The sequence below is a fragment of the Psittacula echo genome (assembly GCF_963264785.1).
Source record: "Psittacula echo genome assembly, chromosome: 4".
Lineage (NCBI taxonomy): Eukaryota > Metazoa > Chordata > Aves > Psittaciformes > Psittacidae > Psittacula > Psittacula echo.
Window position 1 is genome coordinate 72,295,644 of NC_137738.1, and position 26,061 is coordinate 72,321,704.

At 38.7% G+C, this 26,061-nt stretch overlaps 1 protein-coding gene across 1 annotated transcript in view; it reads left to right on the forward strand.

The window, feature by feature from the left end:
• Positions 1-24,225, forward strand: part of UBE3D (ubiquitin protein ligase E3D) — a gene marked incomplete at its 5' end in the record, with an annotated part of 81,261 nt that extends 57,036 nt beyond the window's left edge. The window contains one exon of the mRNA XM_080616337.1: positions 23,373-24,225. Coding sequence (XP_080472463.1) covers positions 23,373-23,393 — 21 coding nt within the window. The 3' untranslated portion in view covers positions 23,394-24,225. The remainder of the gene's footprint in view (positions 1-23,372) is intronic.
• Positions 24,226-26,061: the final 1,836 nt, after the last annotated feature.

The window sequence follows — 26,061 nt, forward strand, 5'->3', positions numbered from 1 at the left end:
TGGAGCCATTTGGCATTGGCTCCATCAGACATGAGGGAAGCTTCCAGCAGCTTCTCACAGAAGCCACCCCTGTAGCCCCCCTGCTACCAAAGCGGTCATTTACTATTAACACGTGAATGTACAATTGATTGGAGAAATCTAGTTTAGATAGTCTGATGTAGTCCATATTATTAACCACTTGAAAGATGGGAAGACAGAACTAATTAGGAATGAAAGTGCCTGAGTAATACAATTCATTTTATATCTTTTTTGCTTCTGTTGTGAACGTTCTGCTCTTCCTAAGTAATTCTGAAATCTAAAAGTGTAGCTGTTACATCCTAATTATCCAGTACTTGTGTCTATAATGCGCTTTTAAACACAAACTGAGAGTTTGCATTCTTTATCAACAGGCACCACACTGTGAGTCTGTTATGGAAAGAGGCCAGATAAATACCCATTTTTTAGATACTTGAATATATACATAAAGAAGAGTCTTAAGGGAGGCCTGATACACTTTTAGAACATACATTTCTGTTTATTAATTGAAGCTGATGCCTTTTATGACTGAATAACAGAAGAAATATTTAGCCTTTTGCACAACCAAATAATGCTGTGCATGTTCAAAATGGGTTTTAGGTAATTTATTTAACAGCTCTTTAAGGCTGCTTCCCTCCAAAACCTTTGTTTCTCTAAGTTAGACTTAGCTTTATCCTGGTAATAATAGATTGGCTTATGTAAGCAGTAAGTTTCAACCTCCGAGTCAACAAAGTACAGAAATCTGCATATCAGCTGCATAAAGCTAGGTGTTGCTTTGAAAATAATACTAAATCATTGGATATCAATGATTCTATAATAGAAATTTTTCATTAAGGTTTCTGTTGTTATGCTGTGTGCTTTGTGAATGGGTGTTGTTATGGAAAGCAAGCTATGATGCTGTTTATGTCCATTAAAAGTCTGGAGGGAAGCTTTGAAGCTACTTAAGTCCGGAAAGCTCTGCAGAAAAAAAGGTGTGTTTGTAAGGGTGCTTCTTAGGTTTACAGGTTGTTTAAAAATGGATGGATTCAGCCCTATTGGATTTCAGCTGTAGGCTGGAGTAGGTATGATGTTATCACAGACTGCAAAATTTTGAGGGATTCTAAAGGAAGATGTCACTGAATTCTAGCACTGTATTAGCAGATGTGGCAGCTTGCCAAGGCACTTAGAACAGCTCAAGAGTGTTATGTGTTAAAGAGTTGGAAGCAGTAACGATGTCTTCAAGGAGACAAATGGACAAATATACAGAAGTCTGCAAAGCCAGAGCATAATAATTGAATCGATGACTTGACTATGATAAAGTACATGGTGGATGAAAAGGAAAAGGGTTGTTAAGTTCTCCTTTTTTTATTGTCAGTTGAAAATGAGTCTGGAATGGATCTTTTGGTGAAGTCGTCAGTAATGCCTCCAGTGAGAAACATAGAATCTGCCTTCCCTTAGAAACAGAAGTCCATCATTCTGATGCGATGTCAGTGAAGAGAGCAGTGTGCTCTAAATCTCTGTGCTTAAATCATAGGTCTTTGATCTGTGAGGGGAATGACTGATGACGAATGGTAGTGCTTGAAAGCTCTTGCTTGTTAAGGAAGAAAACTTCAGGTTTGGATTTTAGGAAAGCTAGGACAGACAGAAACACTACGTGTGGAAACAGGTCAGGGAAGTGTAAAACATAAGGTGGACTAGCTACTCTTGCAGTAGGTGGTGCTGCTCCCATTGACAGACACCAGCACAATTCTGACTATAAGAAGGGCAGGATTGTTTCCATCATCTCTAAGTTGCTTGCTGCTTGGACCATTAAAAATGACCACTTGTGTGAATATTTGCACTATAGCTCCACTACTTTTGAATTAGAGGAAACTGTTCTACACATGAGTGTGTGAAGAGGTATCTCAGTGTGTACATTTTATAGTTCTCCTAAAATAAGATTTGGAATACTGCTACAGGAAGAAGAAAGAGAAGGGCAAAAGGGTGTGTGTAAGCATTAACAAAACCTACCAAAATAAGGCGACCATTTTGCCTTAAACAAAAAACTGTTACACCTTGAGATGAAACCCCGCAACCATTTAACAGTATATAGAAAGATTTGCAGGAATCGGAAAATGCCATAGCCGGGTGAGATCACAGGGAGTGTTGGGTGGGCAGAATGTGGTTGCTGTTTGGATTTTTGCCAGGCATTCTGGTTAATGTTTCTTTATGTCCCGGCGGCTTGACAAGTAAAATAGGAAGTGATTCTGCCTTATGGAAAAAAATATAAAGATATTAATCCCATATCGCTAACATAAACTATAAAAACATAGTGTATATATATAGAGAGAGACTATTTTAAAATGCCATTTCCCAGACTTCATTATTTTTGTGAGCTATGGCATTGTGAATTGCTGAAATAGATCAGGGAGCTATATTCCTTCTGTTGCTTTTAGTGAACTTGAATTTTGTAAGGAAAATAGAAGAAAATGGAGTGTTAAGCACCTTGGGTACATGAAAAAGGATCTTGCCTGCAAACTTGTACAAGTGAAGATGTTATTTAAATCTTACTGACCATTTTGGCTGATAACTCCACTTCCAGGTTCTTCCAGAATGCCTGGTGTTCCTAAATATGATCCTGAAAATGACTGAGCATTTTACTGTTCAGATGTTCTCACTTTCTGTGACTGGTACCACTGACCCTAGTTCTGTTTCTTATCAGTAACTATTTGTCTGTATAATTCAGTTTTAAATAGAAATTTTTCTTGCTGTTGATGCCCCAGTCCTTGATGCATTTTCTATTTTCATTTGTAGATGTCCTACAAAATTAACAAAAGGCTATCATTGCATAATGGGGGGTGACTAGCTAATACATTCCTTTTTTAACTCACCAGAGAGCCTGCTGCTTACTCTTTATTTCGTGTTTTCATACAAAGTCTATGCCATTCATCATCTGACAGCTTTTCAGAAATTAAATTCTAGGACTGTCTTGTTTTCCTCTCTGTTGATCTCTGGATCTCTGGGTTTTCTGCTCTGATAAGTTCCCATGTTATGTTCTCTTTTCTATTACATACCAGTTTACTTTTTACTTTAATTTACTTAATTTTACTTAATTCTGTACATGTATGAGCAGATAGCCCTGTAAATCTCTTACACCTTTTCCCTGGTTAGAAACAAACTTTTAGTACTTACAGTTATCTGACTGCATATGCTTCTCTTCAGGTAAGGTGGGAAAACTGAGAGAATAGGGGAACAATAGGGCTTTATATCCTTCTTTGTAACAAAGTAAAATTAACTTTACTTCTTGGTTGTTTTTGTAAAAAAAAAAAAAAAATCTGCTGAACACACAGAAACCTTCATATTTCAGGTTACATTCTCTACTTACACAGAAAGGAAATGCATTTGCAGTGTATTTTTATACAGTGGTCGCTAGTGATTAGTCGAATTAATATCCTGGGGATATATTCCATTAAGTGGCTGCTTTCTCTATTTTAAGGTGATGTTTAGAATGTGACAAGATACTGTCTGTATAACTTAACTGTATTCTCTTCTGTAAGCTTTTACTTGCCTCTTCCACTTTTTATTTTCTGTCCATTTTTGCCCTCTCATGTATTGGTCATTCTAAAATCTGGACCTAATCCTAGTTCTAGTGAACAAGCTTAAGATTTTTTTTCAGTCTGAAATGTTCAACCTAGAATTCTTTGAGAAGAAATTCAAGAGCAGGTGAACTTAAATCTTGTGACATCCCCTGTTATAGCTAATAAATCCTCACGGATTTAAATTTAACCATTTAAGTAAATATGAATTTTAGATTTCTCTGCCTACATGCTGCTGCTATTCGAGAGCTGGAATTAGAGAAGTATTCCACTGCTCCAGCAGTGTACTGCTGCTCTGAATTCTCTTACGAGGAGCTAGGATACTGCTGAGGCCAGAATTTGAAAAGATTTGAAATTGAATGGGACTTTGAAGTATGTGAGTAAGAAATGCTGAGCTATATGGCTTAATGTTAACATCAATTTTGAAAGAGCTATTGAATCTTATTTTATGTTTTTTTAAGCCACTCCCACGTGAGGTGTCTGGGAGGAGACCGTTATCCCATTTGCCTGGTTTTTGGAGCATCTACTGAGGCCTTTAGCATTCAACAACACCAGATTTAGGTGAAGTGGAGCTCAAATTCCACCTGGAAATTACTATGCTCCTATGATTTAGTTAAAATGAACTGTCAGAAGTGAGATACTGTTTACATATTAAGTACAGCACAGAAGCTGAAGAAAACCCTGATGACACTTATTAGCTAATCATTTCATGTCAGACACGAATGTCAAGGCAAAGCATGCATTCCTAATACAAAACGATGCAGAAATCAAGCATGGCTCTTTTACAACAGTACTGATAACTTGCTTTTAAAGTGCAGATGCTTACACCTGAGAATGTCAATGTTGGATTATACTCCTTCACCAGCCTACACTCAGATAATTTACGAAACAGCTGAGTGCCTTCACTCAGATAATTTACAAAACAGCTGAGTGCCTTATTTAATCTTCCAAAATAATTCTCAGAACAATACAGAATATGTTTTTACAACAGGGAATCATCTTGAAGAAGATACAAGTGACAGGAAAAAAAGTTTCCTGTAAAGAAATTATCTTAGTCTCACATGCTGCTCTGTTTATGCAAAAGTGACCTGCCAGTCCATTTTTGGCCATTCCAATCAAAATCACCAGTACTGTGGATTACCTGGATTTCTTGTTCAAATGAACAATTATTGGTGGGTTTGAAAGTCAAGCAATCTATTTAGGGTGTCCACCTGAATATTTAGGAGCCTGTTTCTCATCTTGTAAGTTTAAAAATGCTAAAGATGGTCCCTTAGTAGTTTCAGCTTTGCTTTAATTAGTTTGTGTCATGTTACAGAAATGCACCTGAGGCGTTTGTGATGATAGCTCAACATTGTAGGCAAGGACCTGAACCTGTTGAAGTTAATGTCAAAACTCTCTTTGGCTTCAGTGGTGCAGATCTGGACTGCAAATGAATAAGCCAGCCAGATGGATATAATGTAGAGAAATAATTATTGCAGAAAAGTTCTCTGAAAGTTCCTCATTAACACTGTTGCCTGTGAACTTTGCAAGCAAATGCTTGGGGATAGTCTCTGATAGCTACTCGTTAGGCAAGTGAATTAGGAACTGTGGCTGCTGGTTCATGCAGAGGGTTTTCTGTTATTTTTTGTCATTTCTTTGAAGACTTTGAACAGTATAAATGTTTATAGGCTTCGCTCCACTAGATGGGGAAAAAGGTGCTTATAGTGTAGTACTTGCTTACACGCTGCAGTTATTGATATAGTGTAATATTTTTACGCTTGGGTAAGTATAGATTTTGAATAAAAGGATTTAATTAACACTGAATAAATGTTCCTCATAAGGGGAAAATTCTCTATTTCATTAATGCTTCATGCTTCTAGGAGTTAACTAATCTGTTTTTAGTCCTGGTGTTCAAGGCCTGTGCTTTTCTTTCCTTCTGTTTTTCAGTCTGTCTGTCTTTTCAGTGGGCTTTGTTTGTGTTTTATAGTTGGGAAGAGAAGATTAGCCAGAGAAATAAAGGAAAAGGAAAAGTGCAAGACTTTTTTATTTCTTTACTTGGATTTTGTGTAATGCATGGTGGACATGTATCTGTGATTGTGAATAAAATACATATAATGTGAAAAATCACAGAATCATAGAATGGTTGGGGTTGGAAGGGACCACCGGCGCTCATCTAGTCCAACCTGCCTGCTGAAGCAGGGTCATCTTCACAATTGAATTAGAAGTTTTCATGCAGAAATGTTTAGTGCCTGATTTCAGTCTTTGCTAATTCTTGATGTTTATCTTACAAAGCTGATAAAATTTTGAGCAGCTTCAGGTTATTTCATGCTTAAAGTCATGCTATGATCCTCAACTTTCAATCTTGCCCATTTTTAACTATGTATGGTCTTGGTTGTTGTCTGTCTACATTTCTGCTAACTTGTGCTATTTTTCATTCGTTGAATTTTGTGAAGTGCTAGGGGGTGTTTTATAATGCAGGTAAGTAGGTTTTAACAGCATATTTTTTTAGTGGCCTTGGTCTAAGGAAGGAGTTTTAAACAGTATTTTGGAAGTCTTAGAGCAAACCAATGTGCTATAGTAATTATACTTCAACAATCCAGTATGATAGCTCAAGGGAGCTATGACTCCAGTGTATAATTTGTTCATATATACTTGTCCTTGGTGGTAAAATTGGATTTAAAAAATAAGAAAAAGAACAGAAAGGAAGAAGCCAGAAAATTGATTCTCTTTGAAGGTCATTAATATTTTCTAAAAAGAAGATAAAAAATGAACATGAAAATCTCATTGCTAAAGAAATTGTGTTAGCTTTGGTTTGAATAATAAGATTTTTATCAGTACAAGGAAAGGTCTCATAATAATAAAACCTAATTCTTATTTTCATCTGAAACTGGAAAATATTCAATGGCTGGAAAGCAGCCAAAGAAAAAAAAGGGAAAAAAAAACCAAACTTGAAGAGATTAACATGAATTGCATGGAATTATGAGCTGAAGGACCAATTCATACTACACTGTAATATGAAGAGGGTGTGAAGGAGGAGGGGAGAAAAAGGCGAGTCAACCAAAACTGCAAGATAATGTTTAATTCAGAAGTATTTTCTGTCCAGTATTTGATTAAAGTGTCTTGCAAGTGAATGGAAGAAGTTGATATATAAAAAGAAGCTTAGGGGGAAAACTGTGAAATTTTCACTGCATCTAAACTATCCAAAAAAGAGTGGAGTGGAAAAGTCTGGTTTGGAGGTTTTACAAAACATGAAATGGTTTGTCTGGAAGGATGCCTTAAAGACCAATCTTTGTAAATGAGTTTGTTCACTTCATAAATCCATGCAACAAAAATTTATTTTCAAAGTCACAGAGTCATTGACTCTGGAAGTGACCTCTGGATATCATCTAGTCCAGCCCCATACTAAGGCACAGTTAGCTACAGCAGGTTGCCTGGGACCATGTCCAGTTAGGTTTTAAACATCTCTGCAGATGAAGAGAGACTGCACAACCACCGTGGGCAACCTGTGCCAGTGTTCTACCATCCTCATTGTAAAAAAGTATTTTATTGTGTTCGGAACGAATTCCATGCTCTTTAATTTGTGCTCATTGCCTCTTGTCCTGTTAATGGGCAATGCTGGGAAGAGTCTTTCTCTCTCATCTTCATTCCCTCCAATCGGGTTTATACACACTGATACGATCCCCCTCAACCTTCTCTTCCCCAGGCTGAACACTGCCAGTCCTCAGTCTCTCTTCACATGAAAGGTGCTCAATTCCTTAATCATCTCTGTGGCCTCATGTTAGCCTGTTCTTAGCCCTTACCTTGCTTCAGCATATCTTTCTCGTACTGGGGAGCCCAGGTGTGGACCCAGCACTCCAAATGTGACGGTACCACTGCTGCGTTGACGTGAAGGATCACCTCCCTGAACTTGCTAGCAACACTTTGCCTGATGCAGATATATGTCCACTTTAAAGTGCTCCATAACCTCATCCTCCTTCACCAAGGTGAAGTCACCTTCATCCAGACTTGCCCACTTGTCTCAGAGGCCTGTGATTTCTGCAGGCTGGTCATACACGTGAAGACTGAGGCAAAGAGGGCGTTGAGTAGCTTGGCCTTTCCATGTCCTTTGCCAGCAGGGCCCCTGGCAACGTGCAGGCTAATGCTGTGCTGCTTACTGCTTTGTGTCTTACTGAAAATCTGAAAGAACCACCTCCTGGCTCACTTGGTTCTCATTCTTTGCTGTTCATATCCCACACATCTGTGCATATATGTGTAGCTGCAGTTAATGTCTTTTACTGGCACAAGTGTTTTAACATCTATTTTATTTTTCAAAATATGATGGGTGGCCTATTTTTGTGGAGATGGAAAGTTATTTTCCTGTTCCTTTGTAACATAGAATCATACAGTAGTTAGGGTTGGAAGGACCTTAAGATCACCTAGTTCCAACCCCCCTGCCATGGGCAGGGACACCTCACACTACACCAGGTTGCCCAAGTCTCTGTCCAGCCTGGCCTTGAACAGTGCCAGTGATGGGACATTTACCACTTCTTTGGGCAACCTGTTCCAGTGCCTCACCACCCTCACAGTAAAGAACTTTCTTGTATCTAACCTGAACTTTCCTTGTTTAAGTTTGAACCCTTTACCCCTTGTCCTATAGCTACAATCCCTGATGAAGAGTCCCCCTCCAGCATCCTTGTAGGCCCCCTTCATATATTGGAAGGCTGCTATTATGGGTCTGGTGAACTGTTATGTAGTCTTTTGGAGTAGGTGGCATTATTGGGATGGATATTAACTATTTTCAGGCTGCTGATACATCTCCTCTGCATGATCTATATTTATCTCTTGTATGTTCCTCATCTCTTGCTAATTATAGGTGGTGTTGAGGGAATAGGCTTTCTAAGTTAAATAGGCTAGTGTAACACACAGAGTATTTTTGAAGTGTGTTCAAGTGAAAGTTGATTCATGTCACCTACTTGCATGTTCCCAACCCCCAGATTTTTTCACAGGTCTGGTGGGCATATACTAGTGCTGCTGTACACCTTCCCATCTGGGAGCAAACTTCTCATGTCCCCTTGCCCCGAGAGCATGTAAATTCCTTTCTCTTCTGTTTCAAGGCTTGTTGAGCGAAGTGTTTATTTTGTTTCTGCTTTAAGAAACATCAATTTTTTATGTCTTTTTGCTGGCTGATAATTTTCCTCCGTTCTATCCATTACTGTTTTTTAAAACCAGATTTAAGCTTTTCAGCAGGTTTTGCGGTTACTGTTAAATCAGCCATCTGAAACGGAGAAGGGAAAGAGCTTGTGCAGGTTTTTTCTGGTTGTCTATTTTGCTTATCTAAAAAAGTCTCTCTCCATCCTTTTTTTTCTATTCTTTCTTTTCTCTTCCCCCCACCTGCCAGCCCCTGAAAATTGGAAACATGCGAAGCCTTGTCTGAGCATCAGATTAAGAGCCAGGAAATCCTGACTCTTTCCATGACTCACTGTGTGTGTCCTTGGACAATCTGTTACTATTACAGACAAAAGCTGTGCATAGCACTTGGCTGAAAAATTAAAAGCACGGTGCATGATCCAAGGAGATTATTTGCAAATTTAAATCAAAGCATGGCAAAAATGGACAGGAAAGAAAGGCTGCAGAAAATGAATACTGGAGGAGTAGTTTGTGAGCCACATAAATTGTCTGTGAAGGGAGATGGCTCACAGTAATTTCTTTCTTGTTGAGACCTTTGTTTCCATCACAGTGCAGGTATATACTGTGGTAGATGATGGACAGACAGCCCTCAGTTTCAGAGCTGTTTCGTTCTTATTTGAAGTAGATAAGTAAGAGTGATGGAAGAAGAGTGGGTGCATCATTGCACAGCTGAATCTGCACTCAACTTCATAAATCCAACCCTCTGAGGGTTTTCTCGAGAGATGGGTTCGGTGGTTTCTATTGAATGCATGGTAAATGCCTGAGGATTCTCTCTTTGTTTGCTTTTCTTTTTTTACATTTCACATTTTAAAGTATGTGAACTCTTCCTCACAATTTAGAGGAAGTATCTGAGATCTTTGGAAAAAGCAAAGGTCTGGGGTTTCCAGGCAGTGTCATTTGGAGGTCAGAAAGGGAGAATAGGATCATTTAATAGGATCATTTACCTATATTTTCCAAGTTAAATCAGACATGAAAATTACTTCCAAAAATAGCAGAATATGATATAATAGAGAAAGTTGCCTTCTGTATTGCTTATATGATTTATTTGGTCTTAATGACATGAAAAGCTGTCCAACAGACATGTTGCTTTCAGAGTATATTTCCAGATATTTTAATACCATGTTTGTTCAGTGTTCATTCACATGACATTGCCTATAGCTTTATTTTGACCCTTTTAATGGCCTGTACATTAGCTGTCATTGCTGGACTATCAAGGGCAGTAGTTTTATATTCAGCAGCAATGTCTTTGATCTGGTTTAAGGTAGCTCTTTCATCTCCCCTGGCCTCTTGTTCATGTCACCTTGTCTCTTCCCTCTGTTCCTTCTGAGTTATCCAGTGACTATGTAGCTGTGCCAGCACAGCAGGGAGAGAAGTTTGCAAGAACATTAGCTTATTGTTTAAACTGCCACCAAAGAAATGCATACTTCTCTGGGGAAATACATTAGTGAAGGCTGTTAGGGTCGTTGTATATCTTTGACATTTCATTTGGAAAGAAAAGAAAAGGCTATGCTGGAATGAAGGGTTTGGTTTTGAATTATTATATGCCTGTGTTTGGGTTTTTTTATCTTGTTTGATGCTGATGGTTTACTGAGAGGAAGGATGTCAGGATTCTGAGATTCAGAATCTTCTGGTGATGCTAGGGTATGTAAAATGTCATTGTCTCAAAAGGTCAGTCCTGCCCCTGCCGTGGAGGTTACTGTCCTGGTGCCAGAGAGAGCGGGGTCCATCTGGGCTCTGCTTGCAGAACATTAATTTGCATTTCCCACTGTTGCTGCTCTGTTGACAGACTGGGATATGGGAATCTGATTAAAAGACTCTTTCAGAAAGGGTTTAGGTCTGGATTCTGTGCTGTCAGATGTTTTTGCTAGATTTTGTGAACACTTTTTACCCCATAGACTTGCAGTAATTGGTATGGTTTGTAGCCAGGACCACATGGAACTCTTGTGTTTCATTAAATTTAGTCCCTTGCTATTGCAGATAACATGTCATGTATCATCAATTAGTCAAGCTCTGTCTTAAAATGTCTTTGGCTCCTTGTGCAACCCTTCCTTTTGGAAAGCAAATTCATTTTCTTTGAGTGGCTTCAGAAGTGATCATTAACTGATGCATTCATTAAAATTTTCCAATTCTGTCCCGATAGAGAGTAAGTATTTAGAGTTGTCTGGTGCCTGTCAGGGGCAGGAATCCATAAGCCGTTTATGAGTCTAGATTTGATTCCCATAAGCACTTCACCACATGAATAATTGCCTCCTGAGTTAAATGGAGCTGCTCAGAGCTGTTCGAATGCGTGTGCAGAATCAATGATACAGGGCCAAGTTCAGCTTCTGAATAACCATATTCTTGTTGATGAAGTCATTAGAATCAAAAGGATGTGTGAATTTGTCTCAGATCAAAATTGTTTTCAAAGAGATAATCCTCTGTCATCAGTCATTTTAAAACCTTCCTTACTGTCTTGCTAATTTAATAGGCTAATTCTCTCATGGGTGACTACAGACAAGAAATACTAAGAAAGGTTGCACCTTAAATGTACTAAAGTCTAAGATAATTATATTAAATCTTCTCAAAATGCAAAAATCATAATATCAGCAAAACAGACATCTAGGATGTAGAAATTACATTACTACATTCTTCAGTCAGTTGTTCCGCATGCCACAAGAAAGCTTTTCCATAGTGAAAGACAAAAGGGACTTCAATATAGTCTATACAACCATTTTAGTTTCTTAATATATCCTCAGTCCAATTTCAGACTTTTGAGAGTAACCAGAGGTGAGGACCTGTGCTGCACAGTCTTGCCTGTATCTCTGCATTTGTACATTATGTTCTATTTTCATGAGAAACCGTAGTGGACTATAGCAATAAACAAAGCATCGAATCACAGAATCATAGAATAGTTAGGGTTGGAAAGAACCTTAAGATCATCCAGTTCCAACCTTCCTGCCACAGGCAGGGACATCTCACACTAAACCATGTTGCCCAAGGCTCTGTCCAACCTGGCCTTGAACACCCGCAGGGATGGAGCGTTCACAACTTCCTCGGACAGCCCATTGCAGTGCCTCACCACCCTCACAGTAAATACATCTTGCAACACCTTTCACCCCATAAACATTTGGTTTTAAAATTCATTGTTTTATTTGCTTTTACTATTGTATTAAATTAATAGTACATCTTGATATGAACAGGTTTAACTCACAGGACTGGAGATTGAGCACAGTCTGCTTTCAAAAAAAATCCACTTCAAAGCCTTTATCTTCAATTGTCTTACTGTTGAGAGAAAGATAGTCTAAAAATGGTGAATATTGTATTTTCTTGTGAAACTTCAAGGTCAGTAACTGCTTCTTTTACCAAAAAACATCTGTTTTCATGAGTTTGAGCCTTGAAATGGATGGTTTCAGCTTTTCTTCTGGCTGCAGCTGGCAAAAGAATGTTTTTAATCCCTAGAAATAAAAATCAGTTTGACCTCGTAATGGCTGTAAGGTTTTAGAGGCCAGAAATCCACACTGTAAAAATACCTGATATAATCTAAGCCTTAAACTCCTACACCATTTTGAAGCTCTGAAAATGTTTTATTACTGAGCCAGCATTAAGCAGTGAAATTGTTGTTTACTGGATGCCTGGCCTTTTAACAGACGTCATGAGATTGTATAAGAGCTGGAGGACCTGGGACCAAAGGACAGCCCTGCTCAGACTGTGTCCCCCTGAATGAATCACAGCAAGCAAAGACATTTCCCTAAATATCTCTTAGTTGTTGTGATTTTGCATTTTCTTTTAGGTGTCTCTCTGTTCCATAGGATACAATTGAATGCCATATTTGAATTATTTTTCCCTTCACCATCTTGGTTAGTGCTTTTATTACAGCCTTATCTTCCGAACACTTGTTCCCATTTTAAGTCAATCCTAATCTGTTGCCAAAAGCAGAACTCAGGTAGGAATGCAGTAGTCCCAATAAGGTGTTAAAAATAAAATAGTAGTTGATACTTAAATACCCATTTATATACACAAACAAATTAATCCTCATACCTCATGCAGGGAGGTATTTATTCTCATTCCAGTTTTAACTGCCAGGAAGCAAAGAAAGAATTTAAGCAGCTAATTTTTTAAACTTACTTTTTTTCTATTCAGTTTTCAAAAGATAACCCAGTGAAGGCACCTGCTCAAACTAACTAGTTTCAAAGTGTTATTTAACAGTGCCACATTCTCCTTTAATCTCTGCCTCTCGTTCTTTTGAGTTATGGTAGATGGGCTGTTTGGACCATATTGATTGCATGTAAATGTGAGCACATAACCAAATAGCTCTCATTGAAAGATGTCATTTATTTCTGATGTTCTCTAATGCATCCGTTCTATGTCATGCTCCCTCTGCCCCCTCCCCACATCTTCCTGGTATTTCAGATGGTACTTCAGATAGCATTTGGGCTTGGTATATTCAGAAATGGACATGCACATGGAGATGGTTGTCTTACACTGTGGCAACATTGCAAATGTGACAATATATCCCAGCAGTTTCAACATGACGTCGTGGTGTGCTCTACTTGTGTTGCAGTTGCTAAGGGAGACTCTTAGAAACCCAGTTTACATCTGTGTACTGGTTTCTGTAGCATCGTTAGCTCTCAACATTGCAGGAAATTAAGATAGTAGACTATTTCTTAGCTTTCAGGTTTGGGCAAATTTTCTTTTTATATATAAATGAAACAGAGTTTGGAGACAAAAGCAAAAATAAACTGGAACTTCCACCAGCCCGCTAACAGATAGAGTATTAACCAGAAGTGGTTGGTTTGTTTCATTGTTGCCTTCTTGGTTTTAAAATACTTTACCACAATTGTTTTTAATATAGCTTTTCCTGACAGTCAGTTTGAAGGCAGAGCAGGTGACCTCTGGTGATGCTCCATAGTTTCTCCTGTGGATTTTACCTGTCTCTTGCGTTTTCTATAGGGTCTTGGTATAAGAGATGAGAAGGTTCTCTTGTAAGTGGCCTCAAACAGGCTCTTAACAGGCAGCTGAATATGGACAAAGAGAGAAGGATTAATTTTTATTAAATTAAAATTCAAACGTGCATTGACCTACAACATTAATGTCTAATAGCTTTGGTGTCTTGCCAGTGCTGGATCCTGCAGAAAACTGTACTGCTATTACACTGAGAGTTGTGGAGAGCATGAAGGAAACCCAAGTAATTTTTTTAATTGGTACTTGTAAGATAGCCTTTATAATATACCACACCAATTACTTATCTTTTAGTGGGGATGCTTGTCTACACTGCAGTTTTTAGCAAGAGATACTATTTTTTCCTCTTTTCTCCTTATGTTTCCAGTTCAGTTCCTTCTACTCGTTGACTTTCCACCATGTTGCTTCAAAATTTAAAATAATCTTAGCTTACTGGTTTTGATCCTATTAAGGGCAGAAAGGGGAGGAAAAAAAAAAACCACAAGCAAGAAACAGGCATCTCCAGCCAGGCCCTGAAGGGGATTTTGGCTTGCAGATTTTTACCTGCTGCTGCAGCTGGGGAACAGATAATTATTTTTGTAGTAATCTTGCTTTTCCTGGGGAAACAGTTTGAGCAAGGCTGCTTGCAGACTTTGTCTCCTGCTGTAGTATATAAGCCATAGCACAGGCTGGAGGTAAACCCTGACTGAGGGTGTATTGTGTGGGTTTTAAGGGAGAAGGACTGACTGGTGTGAGGAGAAAAATATTAGAGGTAGTGGTTAAATATAGGAGAAAGAAAACTTGAGTTAATGTGGTGAATGGTTCAGTATTAGGGAATAATAGAAAAAATACTAGTTTACGGTGAAGGGAGCATTTGAGCTGGAAAAGTAAGCTGGTAATAGAAGACTATGTTATTCATTTTCCTGGTTTGCATGATGCAGTACTTGAAAGTCACCTTCTTGTTTTAGAGTTCGCTGTAGGACACCATGGCTCAAGGGAAAGGAGAAGAAAAGGAAGGAAGAAGATGTTTGCCAGCCTAGAATCCAGCTGTGAATGTTACTGTGCAGTAAAGACCTAAACCCAGTGCTTCTCGCTCATTTCTCAGTGCTCCCCCCTCTTTAAGTTATAGTAGGGTTGGAATACAGTAATGGGGTATTTTACTGAGATAGAACACTTCCTAAATCATGTTGCAGAGAATACCAACGAAGAGCATCTAATTGAGAACAGCAGCCATGCAAATGGCCAGAACATCTTAAGCATCTGTTTAAGCCAGCATCTCATCAAAGAAATAAATGCATAGTATGCTGACTACTCCCATTCTTACACCTGACATGCACAATATCTTATCAGCTTACTTTTGAGAGAGGTGATTTGATGATACTGTTGAAGAGAAATTATGTTGCTGCTTAGTTGGCCCTATTTATTCCCCCTAGAATTAGGTGCAATTTACTTGCTTCGTGATCAACAAAATAAATCCATGTATCTTTCTATTTAGACCTTTCTTTTAAAAGACCTCAAGCTATTCATAGTGTTCATGGTTCATGGGTTTTTTTTATTCTTTTCCTCATTGATGAGATACCTGGAAGTTGAGACATTGAAATACATTGGTGAAATTCTGAAGAGGCGCAATTGCTGCATACGACAGCAGAAGCAGTGTATCGCTCCTTTCTCTTTCTGGGGAAGACACAGCCATGCTTGGGTATTATTGATGCTGGTGAGTTAAAACAGATTCCCAAAAGGGCAAAGAAATCGAGTGATACGAGAACTGCAGAAACAGAACAGAGGCTTAGACTGACATGACTTTGAGGAAATTGGCCTGGAGCAGATCCTGCTGTGATAGCAGACTGTGTGTGTGAAAGTGTGAAGCGGCGATCTGTGCATTGGAATGCAAGTCTTTGGAAGGGTGGCAGACACAAACTTCTCTAATTCAGCCTTGTGTAACACCTTTCAGCAAGGCTAAAAAGTTTATAGGAGTTGCATCGTATATTCCAGTTTGGTGTGCCGATGATTAATTTCTGCATGTATCTCTAGCTTTAGAATGCAGCTAGCTTGCCGTAAGTTGACACAGCTTCCTGGATTGCTTGATTAGTATGATGTTTGGCATGATAATTACTACAGTAAAAACCAAACATCATCTCATGTTGACTAAGAAATCCCTAAATTCTGTGGGTTTTGTAGCCTGGTTTACTTTGGATCAGTAATTGCAATGCAACATTATCAGTAAGTTCCATTCCTCACTGTGGTTTGCATTCAAGAGAGAAACTGTATTTAAGACTACCAAAGGTAAATAATACTGCTGTTTCTGTGCCTGTCTTCATGATGGGTACCACAAGAAGTAACTTATGCAGTGGAAAGAAAAGTAGTATAGGCTAATGAGAAAGGCTTGGAAAAAAGACAGAGTAAAAACATGAAGTTTTGGAGCTTCTAATATCTAAATGTAGAGAAACAAAAGATTAATAGCATTCTCAACCTGGGAACAAAAAGACAAAAAACCATCACCAAAAAACTCCCAGAAAAACTAACCTAAAAAAACCTGTTCATTTTTTCACAAAGAACTACTTTATCTAAAATTAAAAAAAACCAACAAAAATCCCCCAAAAAATTTTGCCTTCATAATAAATAAAAGCATGCGGAGATTTATTTCCTACCTTTTTTGCAGCTGCTTGTAGTTTTCCCTTTGAAGCTTTTGCAAGCTTCAGCATGCAACTGTTACTTAAGCAAAGAGATAGCTTGCTGTGCATGTGCACAGCCTGGGACTTCGGAGGAATCTCTTGCTTTTTCTCATTTATTTCCATCACATTTTAAATCCTGCTTCATTGTTATAGGAAATTAATATTTTTAAGACAGATCAGTTGAAAGTGCATGCTGATTTGTAGATTTATTTCGTGTAGATTTATAGGCAGGGGGGTTGAAACTAGATGATCTTAAGGTCCTTTCCAACCCTAACTATTCTATGATTCTATGATTTTGTTAATCCTGATGGGGCATTACCAGATTGAGAAATCATAGTTAAAAAATAAGTCCTTGCTTTGCTTATAATTAATTCCACTAGCAAATGAATGAAAGGAATCTAATTCTTCTGCTTTGTTGTTTCAGTTATATTTTATATCTTCCTCAGCTTGAGCAGAAGACTAAAGTGATTCGTCAGAGTAATGTTCTCCTAATTAGTTTCTTCCTGCAATGAAGAATGATGAACCCACAGATGTACAGCGCCCTTCGCATTGTACAGGAGAGGGCTTGCCTTTCCCTGGCCTTCTCCTGGAAGTACTGAGGAATTTGGCTGTTTAGATGATAGGTCTCCTAAAGACTAGTTCTCCTCACCTTTCATTGGCGCCTGTGTTTCTCTGCTGCTGTGGTAGTATAACACTGACCAAAAATGTTTCCTGTTAGACTCATTGCTGCTTGAAACAACTTCTCTTTGAGATGGGAAATTCCTTGCAGTTACCTGTGCTAAAAAATTACTTTGTTCTTCTGTGGCATGAGTGGGGCAGGAGTCCTTCCTTCACAAAATGTTCTTTCCTCCACACCCAGCCCCTTAGGGGTTAGTGGGTCAAATTGCAAAGTTGCCATTCCACATATCTTTATTCCCAATTTGGATAATATTCCCAATATGGATAATAACCCAATTTGCAAGGGTTTAGCTTGTCAGGATAACATAGTTCCACAATTTGTGCTTCTGTTGACTTCATTATTGCCATCACCACGTCGGCCTGTATGGCACAGTGCTGCCATGTTTCACTGTGAGAGTATTCTGGATATGTTTTTGTCTCCATTAGGATTCAAGCATGTTAGTGATGGTCAAGAAGACTTTTATACTGACCCTAGATTATAGCTTCTTACTTAATTAAATATTTGAAAGGTGGCTTGTCTGACTGTGTCTGTTCAGTCAACATGTAGTATTGCAGAATTTTTTAGTGATCTTTTCAAGTGGCTCATATTCCTCTAATCACATTTTCGTTTGAAACTGGTTTCCATAGTAAAGCATTTACGACTTGCCAACCTAGTGGTGTGAAGTTCTGCTGCTATGAGCACAGGCTGGTGGTTCCTCCAGCCAGGGAGTTTGCAGGCTACCACGAGTCCATCTTAGGGCAACTAAATCATACACCTTCAAGGTAGGTTCATTTCTGGCTCCTCTCATTCTTCCAAGTAGTGGATATGCTGCCTTACTCTCCAGTTTCCTCTAAAAATGCCTTTGCACTTCTCAAAAGGAGCCTCAGAGGTGTAGGGGTAATATGCAACAGCTTGGTAACATTCAGCCTGGAAAAGACAGCTGCTTTTTTATGGGTCTGTGGATTCAGTGGGAGTGAGTGTAAATATAGCAGTTAATGTTCTCTCACGTCTCTGCTCATCTCATGCCATCTGCTTTGTGTCCGTTCATTCACACTGGTGCCAAAACGTATTTCTGGAACAGGTTATTTGTGCATCAGTGGACTTGGTGCCAGATTGTTAGGTGAGAGCAAATATGTAAACTGCGCAGTATGGGTAGGCAGGCAAACTCTTAAATTGTAATGCGTGCCAATAGTTACTAATCCAGACAGTAATGGTAACGGCTATGAGACATTGCTGCTTCTGGTGGTGGTGCAGCAATGGGAAAAGCGCTGCTGCACCTCAGAAAAGGCAGTTTTCCTTTGGCTCCTCCATCCCTCATCAGCAGCTGTGGGAACACCAGACTTTGAGTGGAGTTCATCAGAAATTAGATATTTATGGAGCTGGGACCTCGATATGCTGCAGATACTTTAATCCTCTGACTTCAGGATCTATCTTTCTTTTACGGGAGTGAGAAATGTATCAGGCAGGACTATGGCCTTTCCTCTGGGTGTTATTGCACATTGTTGCTGTAGTTGTACCAGTGCATTGTTAAATGCAGGGTGGGGTGGAGGTGTAGAGTGGTGATGGAGGTGTTGGCCTAGTTATACTCACAGAAACGTGTTCGTATAGAATTATAGAATGGTTTGGGTTGGAAGGGACTTTTAAAGATCATCTAATCCACCCCCTGCTGCAATGATCAGGGATATGTTCAACTGAGTCAGGTTGCTCGCTTTCTCTGATTTTTTTTCAAGGTAGAGTTGTATACTATGTACAGGGCATCTTGATTGCACTATAATTCCAACCACCTAGCAGTTGTACTAGCTGTAATTATTAAAGCTGAAAGCATAAGACTTAGCACTAGCCATAGCTTTTGTGACAGCGCAAATCTCTGTGTGAGTTTGACTTTTGTATGAGGCTATGAGTAAACATTATCTTCCAAATCCAGCTGTACATATGGAAAAAAACCCCACTATTCTCAGCTTTTCACTCTTGTTTCCACCAGAGTTTAGTCTCCACTTCCTTGTGTGAGCCCTCCCTTTCTCGTTTCTAGGATAAATCAATCCAGTTAGTGCAGACTGGAGTTCAGCATATGGGTCTGATTTCACCAGACACTTAGTAGAATGCTTGAAATGATGTTTTGTGGGGAGGGAGGAACAGTAACTTGCACAGAGGGATACTATTGAGCCTGTGAAGTTAATGTCTTTCACCAGCACAGCTGGATCTAGAAGCAGAGGTCTCCCCACAGCTGTCCATGTCTTTTGGTGGAGGTTACTCTTTTCCTGTGCACATGGATGGCATGGCATTGCTTGATTACCTGTTAGCCTTGAGTGGAAATGAATACAACATTTGATGTTGATTGTAGGCTGCAGCCTGACTGGCGTAATAATCAATGATTCATCTGCAGTCATTCAGTCATGCCTGATTTCACACTAGCACACGTGCAGGTTTAAAGCATGGGTATTTCTTTATGTACAGAATGTCTCCTTGCAGTAGATACAGTCTAAGACAGTAAGTTGTGTTCTTCTAAAACACAGTGTACTCTTAAGAAGTGTATATGGTAGTGTTTGAAACTTGGTCTAATCTTCAAAGAAGGCAACAGTAAAATGTCTTTTATGTATTTAAGTTTCAGTTCAGAGCCTGGTGGTGGAGTTTTGTTCTTTGTTGTGGAATGGAAAAGCAAACCCAGGGCAGTCATATTTCAGGAAGCGTTCTTAGGTTTAATAGGTTCATTTTCTTATGCTGAAACTGAAGCATATGTAACTACTTTCAATCCACTATTTTCCTCTATAATTACACACAAGTAAACAGAAGTACAATTCCCTCTCTAATACTGAAGAAAAAATTTGTAGTATATCTTCTACCTACTTTTGTTTAACTCTTTGAAGAGATGTAGGTATTAGAAATTCTGTGTCCTCAGCTTTGAGAGACATACATAGAGATCTTTGTTTATGCATGCTTCACTTGTTCTCCTTTAAAGAGAATGCAAACATAAGAACAGTTTAAAAGTTTGTGTTAGAGTATGGGACTGCATCTTCCGGCATGCGGGTTGTTTTCCTGTTTTGTAGGAATAAGGGTCTGGCTTCGTTTCTAGTTCTTGCAGCTGATTGAAAGATTGAACTGCTTTTCTTTCGCTTAGCTGAGAAAAGAATTTTCTCTTAGTGCTCCGTTTCCTGTGTGTGTTGTCAGCTCCACAAGACGGATTGTATGCACTGGATTTGCAGATTGCATTTCTTTAAAATATATTGTTTAGCTGCCTCTAGTCACGCTTCTGCTGCTCTTACAGCAGTCATCCACTCTGCCCGCTCACCCAGTGGTACTGCTTGGGTAGAAAAGATTTCTTTCCAGCAGCTTCTGCCATCTGGAACCACCTTCTTTTATCTTCCTAGTGCATTTAGGTTTCCATAGCTTTTAAAATATTTTCTGAAATTATAGCTATTTTCTTTCACCTGTTCCTCTTCTGTGTTTGGCTTTGTGACTGGGTGTTAATTCAGTAGGAAATGTCCTTACCCTGCTGTTTTCTGCAAGTTGTTTTTTTTTTTTTTTATGAAGCCAGGGAAAATGCTTTGAAGCAGAGCTTGATGAACCCACAGAACCACAGAATGGTTTGGGTTGGAAGGGACTTTAAAGATCATCTAGTTCCAACGCCCTGTCATTGGCAGGGACACTTTCCACTAAACCAGGTTGTTCAAAGCCACATTCAACCTGGCCTTGAATACTGCCAGGGATGGGGCAGCCACAACTTCCTGGGCAACCTGTGCCAGTATCTCACAATGCCTGTACCACCCTCACAGTGTAGAATTTCTCCTTCATATCTAACCTATATCTCTCCTGTTTAAGGGGGAGAATTACTTAGTCCCACTTTCCCAACCTATAGTAATTCATCTATTATGTAGAACATAAACAGCTTATGGTTTCCATGTGTTGTCCATTTTTTGTTGGGTATGTCAATTGTGAAGATGATCTAATGTATTCTTTTCATTCACATTGATAGTAAATATAAATACAGACACTGATAAATTATTCGTTTTGATGTTTTTTAATTTATTGGGCAGTAGGGGAGCCTAGCAGTCTAGGAAAACATTATGTTACAAATAGTCCTCTCAAAGGAGTGAAGAAGTATATTTCATGCATTATAAAATATAGCAAGTAGTCAAATTAAACAAGTATGTCCACTCCAGTGACCCCCTCAAAACTGTGTATCAAAGGAGCCTGCAATCTCAGGTAGGAAAATCTGCTTGAAATTTTGGCTCTTGTGTATTGAGATGGTTATTGCTTTTCTTGATTTTGTTTTTTCTTCTTTGCAATACAAGGACAAATTTCTGACCTTGTTACAGTCAGTGTGAGTTTTGTCTTTGACTTAATTGGTGCCAGGATTTCATCCCTAGCCTCTGTTACTTACGACTCTTCTGCATCTGTGAGATTTTACTTTTGCTGTTAATTATGCATCTGTCTCTATTAATCTGAGTGACTAAATCATGAGAGAGGTGACAGGCATATTGATTTTCCTTTCCATTTTATATCTTTGAGTGTGGGAATCTTTGGCCTAGTGGATATATTTCCCTACGTGATGAGTAGTCTCTAGCTTTTGAAACACCCCTTGGTTGAGCTGACAGAAATGTTTTTCATGTAGCAACTTACTTTTGGAAAATGCTAGTTGAGCTGAATGAGAACACTCAGTGGCAATATGTCAGTGTGATGAGATTTTCATGGGAAAGCAGGCAGGCTTCTACCCTGGCCAGCCAGCTATTTGCTGGCCAGCTTTGCCTATAGGTATTTCTAAAAATTTATGTCCTACATGAAAATTCTTCTTTCTGAATTTTAGTTCCATTTGGAAGACGAAAAGAATGGTTCAGAAATGTGGAAGCTTTTGGGGATCTCAGTTGTCTTACCTGTTATAAACCCTTCCATGTAGTAATGTTGCAGCTTCCTAGTAGGTTACTGCTGTTAGTCTTTGGAGTAGCAAAAGAGATGTTCAGGAAGTAAGATCACTTGATTTTTTTCTATTCTTAAGCAAGAACTGCTATTGTCATGTCCCATTCATGCCTCATAGTCATGCTATTTTACACATGAATCCTTTGGATGGATATTTGTCTGAGAAGCCTCTTAGATATGTTAAAACTTGCTTAATTTTTTACATCCTCTATAGCAGACACATAACTCTCTCTTAAACATTCTTTGGGCATAGGATCCAAAATAAATGTTTTCACTCTGTTTTGCCCTCTGTTCTGAACACTCCTTGATATTTTATGCTTTAATTCAATTCCTTCTGGTTGATCTTGCTTCATGCATTCTTTAGTCATAGTCTCAAGCAGAGTGGTGATCGAGGGTCAGCTCTGAAAATCCAATGTGGTAATTTGAATCTTCACTGAAGAGACTGTTGAAAGGTCTCGGAGAGAAAACAGAGGAAGTGTATGTTTTTTCTTGTGTGCTTTCTATGGGGTAGGAGAAGCAGGTTATATTTTCAGAAGACTGGTGCGCCTTTTTTTTTCCTTTTTTTTCCCCGTATTTTTTTTTTCTTTGTTAAATTGCCCTTCCGTTCATCTTTTTTTTCTGTCCTTGTGATCAGCAAAGTTCCCAATTGAATATCAGAAATAATCTCTTTGGCAAATGAGAATCTGGACATGTGATAGTGTTTCTAGTCAGCTTACTTAACTTGCTGCATTAGTATCCTGCAGGTTCTTAAGAAAGCTAAACAAAAATAAAACCATACAGGAGAAACTGACACATGCATCTGACCAAGAACAAATTAGTTGGGACACCAGATATCCTATAGGTCTCCTGTATTCAATACATCACCTTCCCTCTAAATAGCTGACATGACAATCCACTAGCGCACTAAAAAGAAGAGGTACATCATTTGCTGTCTTCTGATCATATACAAGTATTTATCTTCTCCCCTATGGTAAGTATTTTGGTTCCTACTAATTTTAAAATATAAGCCTTTTTTTCTTTATGATTTTGGACTTTTCATCAGGACTTTTCATCCTGACTTTGGAATAAGTATTTCACTTATAGTGATAGCGTTGTTCAAACAAGCTACTATTCAGGCAAAACAGGGAATGTATCAAAGATTTAATATAAGCTAGTTTCAAAATAGTGTCAGATAGCATTTTAAGTTAGACAAGACGAACAACTTGTGCTTTGGTATTCTGGAAAAAAAATAAGGTTTTGATATGTAGTTCAGAAACCAGTGCAGTGCTTGAGCAAAAAGAGTAATCTTGGGGCTTTTAGGAGACAAATTAGGTAGAAAAGTGGTGGGAAAGTAACACTGCTCTCAAATATAGCCTCTGCTCTCTCATTATGTTACTGTGTTTTGGGGTTTTTTTAAGTGAGATGATTATAATATGTAATTTCAGTTACTGCGATGAAACATATTTGTTTTGCCTGCAGTGTTGCGACTAATGACATTGTTGGTTTTGCTTCCTTTTACAGGTTGCCTTTTTGAAGATGTGAAGAACACAGATACCTGTGTGGAAAACTATTCTCAAATTCATTTTCAGCAGATAATTTCCAATGGTGTGACTTCCAGAAACAAATCCACTGGTGATGACAAACAAAATGGAGGTGTGGTATGTTATTCTTCATATCTGGATGTGTTTCAAAACCAAAGGCAGTCTTAACTTTTGCATCCAGTGCATTCTTATATGTCATTCTAAGAGAGACTTACCTTTCAATCCTGCATCCAGACTGTGGTGGTTTCTTCAATACCAAAAAGAAATTATCTTAGTACTACCTTTGTCAGACAGTATTTGATAGTGACCAGATGTCCTTAGGAAAATTGACAGCTGGTAGCAAAGAGAGGTTTAACTATATTTAACCTCATAGACACTAATGTAAGTTCGTTACTTTCTTTGCTCTAGTGAAGTTAGAGGTTCAGTGTTAAAACATAAAATCTGGTTTTCATCAGACTTATGTTTATCATATATATTGTTTCCAAATTAAGGTTTACTTTCCTGTTTGAGTTTGAATGAAGAGAGTTTCTGTATTCCTACACTTCCTGCAGAATTCTTTTAAATCAGTCCTATTTTGGAGAATCAAAGTTTTATGGTTACTTGGAATACTTCCTTCAACTTAAAAAAAAAAAAAAAAGTGCATGTGTGTAAAGGCTGGCCTAACAGAAAACTGCTGGAGGTGAAAAGTACTTGTAGCAAGTCAATACAGCTACTCGAAATTGACGTTCTCTCTTGTGGATGCTCAGTTGCCTTCCATGGGAGCAACAGCGCATTTCTGTGTTACCATTTTTGGTTTCAGAGTTGATTGCTCACTTAGTTGGCAGCAATTTTTCCCCTCCTTTGTCCAGAGGAACAGGATTGTGTAAGTGCATAGTCTAAGGAGCAGAAAAGATGCCTCCTGGCATTTTTGTCTCAATTCCTTCTTATTGGGGTGATCTGCTCTGGGTCTACAAGATGGTGATCCTTTAATATCAACCATTTCTCTTATAGCCCTCATCCCTCCAGGGTCTTATTGCATATCTGCTTTGCTTATCTGTAGTTTTCCTTAAACAACTGCTCTTGGCAAATCAGTAAGATACTGGAATGGCTCATCTGACCTAGTGTGACAATTCCCATGTTCTCAAAATGAGTACAGAAAGGTATCCAAGCAGATTAAAGAAGAAAAAAAAAAGAAGGAAAGAGCCTGTTTATGTAGGCTGACTTTTTCAAAGTCCATTGTTAAACTCTTAAAATAAAAGATGCTACCTTGTTGGAAAAGCAGCTGTATTTTGGGAGAGTGGATTCTGGATGGAATATTCAGGAATCTTTGAAAATTCCTGAATTTCAAGGGAAGTTAACATGCCGTTTACTCATTAAATGATCGCAATGTAGGAAGTGACCCTGCAAAGTGTTGGAGACCTTCTCTGGGTTTTACACATCCAAAGACAAGTAGCTGAGGCTTCCCAGCATGCAGTGTGGGTATCATCTTACTTTCTGTTGTTATTTTAGTTGTCAATATTGAAGGAAGAACAAAAATATTCTGAGTTTTGTATTCATGGACTAAATTATCTAGCCTCAAGATATTTTGTCTAGGCATCAATGTTTAGCCATTTTATGAATAAAATATATTTTGTAAACCAGTTTACTGTTTGTTCTGCTTGATTTCTATGGCAGTTTCAGCTTCCCAGAATACGACTGAGCAATTTGCAGATGGAAGACATTTGTATCATGCAGAAATACTCCAACTTAAAAATGTTTTCCAATCTGTTTAAATGAACCCTGTTATGGTTTTGCATATATGGAGAAATCTTAGGTCAGAGAGTATTTATGCTTTTGAAGTTCAGTCTCTATCGTGTCCTGCCTCATTTGGTACTGTGGCCATAAAAAGTTAATCTGCCTCAGGTAACATACATGATTCCAGAATAATGAGTGCAGACATTTCACTGGGAGTATTTTGTGTGGGGAAAAACCCTTCCAGATAGGAAAGACAAATTGACCCCATCCTGCCTGGTCTGTCACTCACCTGTAGGAGCGAAAAGGTCCAGCCATTCTGCTACAATGTCAGTTCTGCAGCTGGCTCAAGAAGCAAATCCTGAGAGTGCTGTGACCAGTGTGTACACTTAAAGCATTAACATTTTAGGAGCTTTCCCTCTGCCTATGTATGCTTAAAGCTTTGCCTTGTTCTTTTTTACTCTATACATTAGTGAACTTGGTCTGGCTGGGGTGGAGTTCACGTTCTTTGTAGCATCCTGTATGGTACTGTGGTTTGGATTTGTGGCTCCAACAGTGCTGGTGGCACACCAATCTTTTGACTACAACTGAATCTTATCTTTTATTTCTCACTTTGCCCCTAAGAGGGCCAGACACAATGGGGACAGCTGACTTGAATGGGCCAAGGGGATATTCTGTATGATACAGCATTATGCACAGCAGTGAAAACTGGAGATAGAGGAAGAAAGGGAAGAGGTGTGTCTTCCAAGGTGCTGGTTGCATGGGAGTAGCTGAGCATCGGACTGCCTGTGAGAGATGACAAGTAATTGCCCTTGCATCACTTGGGTTTGTTTCGGTTTTCATGGGTTTTTTGGTGATTGTTTTTTATTTTGGTTGGTTGGTGTTTTCTTTTGTCTTTAGTTTCTTGTTTGGTTTTGGGGGAGGGGGGAGGGTGTTGTTTGTTCTTTTTTTACTTTCCT